General features: G+C 41.4%; 1 protein-coding gene across 4 annotated transcripts in view; it reads right to left on the reverse strand.

The window, feature by feature from the left end:
• LARS1 (leucyl-tRNA synthetase 1) overlaps positions 1-9,979 on the reverse strand; it is a 66,817-nt gene extending 56,838 nt beyond the window's left edge. For 2 of the 4 annotated variants that reach the window (XM_060415882.1, XM_027970360.3), the window contains exon 1: positions 9,841-9,979. In XM_060415882.1, the coding sequence (XP_060271865.1) occupies positions 9,841-9,846 (6 nt within the window). In that variant the 5' untranslated portion in view covers positions 9,847-9,979. Of the gene's footprint in view, positions 1-3,735; positions 4,532-9,192 lie in introns of all 4 variants that reach the window. The other 2 variants (XM_060415881.1, XM_060415880.1) reach the window with 2 other exon arrangements.
• Positions 9,980-10,194: the final 215 nt, after the last annotated feature.

Below are 10,194 nucleotides of genomic sequence, written 5' to 3' on the forward strand. Positions count from 1 at the left end.
GACGCAACAGATACAGAATAATCCACTCTATATTTCAGTAAACTTGTTTAAAAAAAAGCTAAAAAAGATCTGGGTTCACACAGAAGTGAGCCATTTACTGATAATCTTTCCATGGTTATCTTGAAATTTAAATGAGTTAAGATTAAAAATTAGGGTTATCATGACCTGATAGGGTTATCCACTTCAAATTCAAAGGGATGATTAAAGACTTACTTAAATACATAAAAAAGCTTTGAAATTCTTTTTAATTAGATACTACAATAAATAAAACACTGATTTCAAATATTCCTATTTAGTTAAAATAGGGGAATACTTAAAAAAAGCATAGGATAGAACAGTGCCTGCTTGCTCAGCTACAATTATTGCCACCAAAGGAGGACGGTGAGGCCCAGCGGATACAGGCTGCAGGAGGATTAGTCATCTACATGTTTTTTTTTTTCCCCCAAGAAAGTTGATAAAGAACTTCTCCCCAAAATGGTTAGCAGGCTATTAGTATGAAATTTAAATGAAACAAAAATTATACAACAATATTATTAATTAAAAGAAAATATGCTAGGCAAGTACTAACTAAAAACTGGTTAATTAATTAATACTAATTAACTGAATGAAAAATGCTGGGCTGGAAGAAGCACAAGCTGGAATCAAGATATATCAATCACCTCAGATATGCAGATGACACCACCCTTAGGGCAGAAAGTGAAGAGGAACTAAAAGCCTCTTGATGAAAGAAGTGAAAGAGGAGAGTGGAAAAGTTGGCTTAAAGCTCAACATTCAGAAAATGAAGATCATGGCATCTGGTCCCATCACTTCATGGGAAATAGATGGGGAAACAGTGGAAACAGTGTCAGACTTTATTTTTTGGGCTCCAAAATCACTGCAGATGGTGACTGTAGCCATGAAATTAAAAGACTTAATAACTCCTTGGAAGGAAAGTTATGACCAACCTAGAGAGCATATTCAAAAGCAGAGACATTACTTTGCCAACAAAGGTTCATCTAGTCAAGGCTATGGTTTTTCCAGTGGTCATGTACGGATGTGAGAGTTGGACTGTGAAGAAAGCTGAGCACCGAAGAATTGATGCTTTTGAACTGTGGTGTTGGAGAAGACTCTTGAGAGTCCCTTGGACTGCAAGGAGATCCAACCAGTGCATCCTAAAGGAGATCAGTCCTGGGTGTTCTTTGGAAGGAATGATGCTAAAGCTGAAACTCCAGTACTTTGGCCACCTCATGTGAAGAGTTGACTCACTGGAAAAGCCTCTGATGCTGGGAGCGATTGGGGGCAAGAGGAGAAGGGGACGAAAGAGGATGAGATGGCTGGATGGCATCACCGACTCGATGGACCTGAGTCTGAGTGAACTCTGGGAGTTAGTGATGGACAGGGAGGCCTGGCATACTGCGATTCATGGGGTCGCAAAGAGTCAGACACGACTGAGCGACTGAACTGAACTGAACTGAATTAACTGAAAGCTGATGTAACTATATTGATATTAGGAAACATAGCCTTTAAACCAAAAATGGTTACTAGACAGAGGATATTAAGAAATACATTTGGTCTTTGTCCTGTGTTCTTGGTCAGAGCTCCTAATACCCTCAGAATTTCCTGAGTGATGGGAGTATCTTTTGCTATTCCTAACGAGCTGCTTTTGAACAACCTGAGTTTGTGCTAATGGGGTGACTGAGACCCTAAAATAGCCTTAGGATGGGGCTGATCACCAAAAAGATCAAGTGGTTAGAGGTTTAGAAATTCAGGCTACTGATCTCTAAGAAGGGGAAGCAGAAGGGGGTGCTGAAGATTAAGATCTATAAAAACTCTTCAATGGGGAGACTCGATGATCTTCCTGGATGGTCAACGTGTAGACGTATTGGGAGAGCAGCCGCCTGAAGAGGACATGGAAGCTCTTTGAATTATCCGTCTCCACCCACACCTTGCCCTCCACCCCTCTTCAGTTTGGTTGTTTCTGAGTCATATCTGTTATAATAAATCAGTAAATATTAAAAAAAAAAAGAAGAAGAAGAAGAAAAGAAAGAAAATGGCAAGCATGCCTTCAGCATATTGGATCTATCTGGCAACATTCCCATCATTCCTTATGCCACCCTTGGATGAAAATAAACAGAAAAAATACACATGGATCACTCCAACTCTGAAAAAGAAGGGCTATAACTTCCCTCTCAGTCTGTGACTCTGTGAAAAAGAATTAGCTGCTAAAAGCAGGTGTGCTGAAGAACACAGCACTCATGCAATTGCCAAGTGTGAAAGCTGGATACCATACACAAATCTAATTCCATTTTGAAAACTTAATATTAGTGTCTAGAATTTTATTTTCTTATACAAAATTACCTGAACAAAATTAGATTTTCATCCCCTTCTTATATGCTAACGTTTCCAGATGCTGCATTATTTTTAAATGAGAAAATACCTGGGCTCTACATCTACAACCTACTAGGCAGGTAACCTTGCCAAGTCATGTCATGCCTCCCTCTGTACTTACACCCAACAACTCAAAACATGCTTTCTACTCGAATCACAGATATGCTGCTATTTTTAGACAGCTTTTTTTTTAATGGTTACATAAATTTGAAGTAATGATGCAAACAGTACTTCTGGGCAATTAAAAAAAAAGTACTACTATTTCTTCAATAACTATCTTAAATATACCTTCTGTATTGTATGATAAAAATAAGAGTATTAAAATTAGGTAAGATTCAGTATAAATCTACCATAAATTTGTTTTACTATTTTCAACTTTATATATGTATTTTTCTTTTTTTCATTTGGCTGTGCTTCACTGCCTGTAGGATCTTAGTTCCCTGACCGGGGATGAAACTCCAGCCCTCGGCACTGAAATCACAGAGTCCTAACCACTGGACCATCAGGGAATTCCCTCAGTTTTCTACATTTTAAATCAAAGGATGATTTATTATTCCTTTTAATTTTTTTAAGTAAGTTTAAGACAGGAGAGAACAAGCAACAGAAAAGATGAAATGTCAAATTACTAGGAGGAGGTACAGCGATGGATTAAAAGGACCTTGCCACAAAGGCAAAAAGGAAATAAGAAACAATTCCATGCTTGAAACATCATGGATGTAAGTTTATCTAATAACCAAAGGAAAATAAAAATAAGCAATTTTTTAATTTCTATAAATCCTGACCAGATCATAACTGCCACGCGTGGAAATTATATCAAAATACAAACACAATCAATTCAATTCCCTTTCAGACGTTCTCTACTGCTCTCTGGAGAAAGTCCACGCTCGTAACCCGGGCACTTAGGGCCCTTCTTATCTCATCCTTGCCCGGTCCCTTCCTCTTCCCTCTCACTATCACTCTAGGCCTATCAAGCCAGCTGTACTTTTCCAAGTCTGTCACACTTCCTCCGTCCCCTCTGGGCCTTTGTTCAAGCTATTCTCTCCACCCTCATTCCTCACCGATCTTTTTTGCCTAACTAGCTCATCCTTCAGTTCTCAGCTAATCACCTACTTTGAATCCCCAAGAGTGGATCAAGTACTATTCTTATTATGTCCCTACCTATCAGTATTACCTCTATGACAGCACTCATCACACAGTATCATATCTATCTTTCTCACGATGACTCTAAGTTTATTCACAGTGGGGACTGTGTCTCATTGCTCATTACATCCTCAACATCTAAGCTTATATTTTGTTTGTTCAATCACCCGTCAGGTCTGACTCTACAACCCCATGGACTACAGCATACCAGGTCTTCCTGTCCCTTACCATCTCCCGAAGCTTGTCCAAGTTCATGCCCATCCAGCCATCTCATCCTCTGACGCCTTCTTCTTCTGCCCTCAATCTTTCCCAGAATCAAGGACTTTTCCAATGGGTCAGTTGTTTTTATCAGATGACCAAAATGCTGGAGTTTCAGCTTCAGCATCAGTGCTTCCAATGAATATTCAGGACTGATTTCCTTTAGAATTGACTGGTTTAATCTCCCTGCTGTCCAAGGGGCTCTCAAGAGTCTTCTCCAGCACCATGGTTTGAAGGCATCAATTCTTTGGTGCTCCACCTTCTTCACAGTCCAACTCTCACAACTGTGGGGCTTCCCATGTGGCTCAGATGGTAAAGAATCTGCCTGCAGTGCAGGACTCTGGGGTTCAATCCCTAGGTTGGAAAGATCCCCTGGAGAAGGGAATGGCAATCCACTCTAGTATTTTTGCCTGGAGAATTCCATGGACAGAAGAGTCTGGTGGGCTACAGTCCATGGGGTTGCAAAGAGTCGGACACGACTGAGTGACTAACCCTTCACTTCACTTCTACAACTGAACATGACCACTGAGAAAACCACAGCCTTGACTATACGGACCTTTGTCGGCAGAGTATGTCCCTGCTTTTCAACACACCATCTAGGTTTGTTACAGCTTTCCTGCAAAGAAGCAAACGTCTTCTGACTTCATAGCTGCAGTCACCATCCGCAGTGACTTTAGAGCCCAAGAAGAGGAAATCTGTCACTACTTCCACCTTTTCCCCCTCTATTTGCCATGAAGTAATGAGCTTATAACAGGCTCACAAGTACCTGTCAAAAATTTAAAGATTTAAAAAGAGAAGTGAGGAAAAAGAGAGAAGTGAGGAACTTCTCGGGTGGTCCAGTGGTTAAGATGCTGCCCTCCCAATGTGGGCGGCCAGGGCTTGGTCCCTGCTCAGGGAACTAGACCCCGCACACCGAAACAAACATCCGGCACAACCAAACAAACAAAATACAGTAAAATGAATGGAGAAGTAAGCAACACATTGCCAGCTTTTGCACACTGTGGCCATAGAAAATAAGAGTAAGAACTGGGTTGCATATTTGAATCAAGATGCTAAACAATCTAAAGTCTTTCCTAAGAACTTCCATAAAATTAAGTGTATATGTATAACATAGTTGGAAATTTCTTTTTCCAAGAAAGAATAAGGGCCTCCATGGATTCAGTCTTTTCTGAAAGACTTCTAAAAGACTTCATCTAGACCTCAGCTCCTTTGCCCCCTCTTACTGCAAAATCCTCTTTTTAACAAGTAACCTTTAAGTCTCTCTATTCCTATACACGCTGACCAATTCTCAATTCCAGCATACAAGGACTACCATTTGAAAAAAAGCTATGGCAGAGACGGCAGTTTGCCTATGCGATATCCATTCCTTCCCATTCTTCTTGAGCAACAGAAGCCTAGTCTTATTTAGGGTAGTGCATCAGAGGCAGTTAAGCATATGGTTCCAGGAGAATTCAGACAGGAACTATGCTTCTGGGTTCTGCCAAAGCAGTTTTCAGCAAAAGAAAGTAAATCTCTTCTGTCCAGCCCTTAAAACAGCCTGTATAACTCATAACAGCCATTTAACCTATAGATGGAACAGGCACACTGCATAGGGCCCATAATACTTCTAGGGGCTCATCAAAATATTTTAGTATCTTTTAAAACCAGGAGAAAAAATAAATTTTGGGATAGAAGAAAACTCTTTAATATGTAATATTCATATGTGTCTTTATACCAACACAATTGTCAAATATAATTTCTATTTTTTTTTTTTTTTTACAAAGGAAGCGGCTCACAAAGGAAAAGTATCTAAGACCTCATGAAGCCTAGTTGTACTTCCTATGCTAGGGTCATGGGTCATATGAAATCCCAGTGTATCAATACTAAATTCCTCTCTCCTTAAATCAACTTAAGTTGGCTTCCACTGCATACAACTGAATAATTCCTGACATTTACCCAACTGGGTTGTGAACTTCTGGCAGACAGCATCTTTTAGAACTTTTATGCTCACCTCAGCACCACATACAATGCTAACAGACACAGAAGTCATATGACAAATATTTTTTGCCTAAAAATGACCATGTCACCCACTTTAAAGAAGGACATGAAAGCAACAGTCTTCATAAATTGCTTAGTACTGTTTCTTTTCACTGTACTGAGGATGATAAATGCAGGAAAGCTCTTCTTTGAGGTCTCTGCTTTTCAGAAAACCTTGTTTCTCAAAACCACCAAGGTCAATTGTAATGAAATCTGATATTGGCTCCATCACCAACTTGCTGTATTACTTTGAGCAAGTCATTGATCAAGCTAAGTCTTAGTTTCTTCGTTGGTTACTCAACTAAACAACTGGGGTTTTTTCAGTTTTGTTTGGGGTTTTTTTGGCCATGCTGCGTAGCCTGTTGGATTTTAGTTCCCTAACCAGGGATCAAACTCTTGGCCCCTGCACTGAAAGCACAGAGTCCTAACCATTGGACCATTAGAGAATTTCCAACAATTGGCTATTTAATGACAGCAAAGTTCCTAAACTTCAGCTCTATTGACATTTGGGACCAAATAATTCTGTTTTCAGAGACTGGCATGTGCACTGCCAGATATTTAGGAACACCCCTAGCTCCTACCCACTAGCTGCCAGTAGCATACCTCCAACTGTCCTGATCTAGAGTCTCCAGACCAACTGTTCTCTGTGGGACAAAATCACCTCCAGTAAAGAACCACTGAACTAGCTAATAAACTATACATGTATAGCATTGTGCAATTATTACAACTTTTATGTACATTGGAAGGACTGATGCTGAAGCTGAAACTCCAATACTTTGGCCACCTCATGTGAAGAGCTGACTCAATGGAAAAGACCCTGATGCTAGGAGGGACTGGGGGCAGGAGGAGAAGGGGACAACAGAGGATGAGATGGCTGGATGGCATCACCGACTCAATGGACATGAATTTGGGTAAACTCCGGGAGTTGGTGATGGACTGGGAGGCCTGGTGTGCTGCGATTCATGGGGTCGCAAAGAGTCGGACACAACTGAGCGACTGAACTGAACTGAACCCTAACTTCTTTGATATTAACAACAACCCTAAGAGATGGGCAACAATCACCCTAAGAAATGGGCAGACCAGGGATTACTATTTCAAAGATGACGAATCTGAAGCTCAGAGATCATCATGCCAGCAAATGGTCAGACTGGACAAAAACTCTCATCTTCTCACTTTTATTTCTGCTTTCTGTTAGTACTCTGGCCATAGCCTAGCGCCATTGGCTATAGAACCTAGACAAGACCCTTAACCTCTTTAAGCCTCTATTTCTCTGGGTATCTATAAAATGAGGTTAATAGGTAATAATTATATCTACCTTCTACTATTAATATGGGGATTAAAAGATATAACACACATGAAGGACTTAGTATAGTACCAGTGTGCATGCACACTAAGTAGCTTCAGTTGTGTCAGACTCTGTGCGACCCTATGGACTACAGCCTGCCAGGCTCCTCTGTCCATGGGATTATCCAGGCAACAATACTGGAGTGGGTTGCCGTGCCCTCCTCCAGAGGATCTTCGGAACCCAGGGATCGAACCCACGTCTCTCCACATCTACCTGCATTGGCAGATGGGTTCTTCACCACTAGTGCAAATTGGGAAGCCCAGCATAGTACCAGAGTGAAGGGAGTGAAGTTGCTCAGTCGTGTCCAGCTCTTTGCGACCTCATGAACTGTAGCGTACCATGCTCCTCCATCCATGGGAGTTTCCAGGCAAGAGTACTGGAGTGGGTTGCCATTTCCTTCTCCAGAGGATCTTCCTGACCCAGGGATCAAACCCTGGTCTCCCACGTTGTACGCAGACGCTTTACCGTCTGAGCCACCAGGGAAGTCCTAGCATATTACCAGACCCATGGTAAATGCTCAATAATGCTAACCATTATCACACAGAGACAACTGGACATCAGGTACTTCTTGTTGCATATCAAAATGGGATTGTGGTTATGTCTTAAGAGAATTTTTCATTATATTTTTTAAAACTTACTAAAATATGTATGGATGAAATCATATAGTGCCTTAATTTGCTTAAAATGAATCTTAAGACGGGGAAGTGGAGGTTCTGGGAAAGATACAACAGAAACAAGACTGGCTCTAAACTGTCAATTACTGAATTTGGGTGATGGGTACATGGAAATACATAATACTATTATTATCTCTACTTTGTTCACTACTTAAATTTTCCAAATGAAAAGTTTAAAAATAATTTTAAAGTTGACTATTTATTATCTCTAGTACATCACATCCCCTGGTCCCCTCTAAAAGTCTTCTGACATGTAACTAAAAGGGATTAAAAGTGTCAAAAGTTCTATAAAATATTTCTATGATATGAAGAAAATTATATTGCTTACTCTTCACACATTCAATTATAAAGTAAAAACTAATTTTACATCCATGCTGCTGCTACTGCTACTGCTAAGTCACTTCAGTCGTGTCCAACTTTATGCGACCCCATAGACGGCAGCCCACCAGGCTACCCCGTCCCTGGGATTCTCCAGGCAAGAACATCCATGCTACTCCACGTTTATTATCTTATACACTTTACTATTATAAGGGTTCTATCAGAGTTAGAAAACTTTCATTATAGGAGTGAGCTTGCAAAAGAAATTTCCCCATTAGTTTACAATTGTGATAGTACAATGATTAAGAGAATGAGCTCCAGAACGGGACCAAATGAATCAAAATTCTACTTCTTAGTAGATCTGATCTCACTTCCTCTATTCTATACAGGAACATCACTGCTCTCTTCTATATCCATTTTCCCTTTCTATAGGACAATTTCCATAAGCATACAACCACAATATAATTTCTACTGTCCTTAAAAAAAGAAAACCTCTTTTAACCTTCATCTATTACCCCATTTTTTTGGTCTCTATAAAATTCTTCAAAAGAGGTCTACACTCATCATCTCCACTCCCTTTCTTTCCATTCTTTTCAAAAAAAGCTTTTCATTTTTTATTGGAATACAGCCAATTAACAATGCTGTAACAGTTTCAAGTGTACAGCAAAGGGACTCATACATATACCTGTATCCATTCTCCCCCAAATTCCACTCCCAACCAGGCTGCCAGGTAACAGTGAGCTGAGTTTCCCAATGCTGGACAGTAGGACCTTGCTGGTTATCCATTTTAAATACAGCAGTGTGAACATGGATCCCAAACTCCCTTCCACCTGACAACGCTAAGTTCCCATTCATTCAGTCAGGACCTACAAGGCTTTACATGAACTACATCCAATCATCGGTCAACCTCCACCACCACCACCACCACCACCACACAAACACCATCAGCATCATCACCATCTCCCCTGGAAAACCCCTCCTTTGAAACATACAATCCTCCTTGTTTTTCACTCACACGGTTGACTCTGTTCGGAAATCTTTTCTTTCATATAACTGCATGGCCTGCTCCCCTACCTCGCTTTTGCCACATTGTCACCTTGGCAAACGGAGAAGACGATGGCACCCCACTCCAGTACTCTTGTCTGGAAAATCTCATGGATGGAGGAGCCTGGTAGGCTGCAGTCCATGGGGTCGCGAAGAGTCGGACACGACTGAAGCGACTTAGAAGCAGCAGCAGCAGCACTTGGGCAAAGACATTCTTGATCCTCCTTCCTGATCTATTCTTGTTTACAGCACTTACCCGCACCTGACATATTTTACCGCATACTTTAAAATGTAGCGCGCACACAGGTAACCACCATGAATACAGAAAAGTTTGTCTATTTTACAAAGAGGCGCTCAACAACTTGTGTTGGAAGGAGGAATCAATGTTACATACTCTTTCTACAAATCAGCTTTTAGAAACTTAGGTGAAATAACACACGTGACATGAAGTAATCTGTAAAGTTAAAGATACCAGGGCCTGGCTCATCAGCTAGCACGAAAAGGCAAGTCCTCACAACAGCCAAGCCTTAAACGTGAGCGGCAAGGCCCCCCCTTTTTTTTAGAAAATGATTCTTCCCTTCAGGACAGTGGCTGCCACATGGAGCCCCAACTCTGGAGAATGCAGCCAGACGGGTTCCAAGCCCCAGCCAAGCGAACTTTCTTCCCGCCAAAACTCACCGCCATGGCGCCGCCCAGCAAACTGTGAAAACCCACGACAGTGACCTCGGTGATCCCCCCAAAGGAGTGGTTACTATCTTTCCCCTCCCTCTCGGGACTGCCAGGCCTAACACGACACTAAAGCACACACTGCATGCCTGATGAGGCAATCTCTGGCGCACTAACTACCTCCGGGGGTATATCGTAGCCTTCTGGGAATTGTAGTTCTCATACCCCTAAAACCCACGTCCTGCAGGCATATACTGACCACATTTCCCAGAGAACAATAGGTTACCGGAAGTCTAATCGATAAGCCACTCAAAGGGACGCCGGTAGTGACGTCATGAACATGTTGACCTACAAAGCCCTAACTAC

Source organism: Ovis aries, chromosome 5 (genome assembly GCF_016772045.2).
Source record: "Ovis aries strain OAR_USU_Benz2616 breed Rambouillet chromosome 5, ARS-UI_Ramb_v3.0, whole genome shotgun sequence".
Lineage (NCBI taxonomy): Eukaryota > Metazoa > Chordata > Mammalia > Artiodactyla > Bovidae > Ovis > Ovis aries.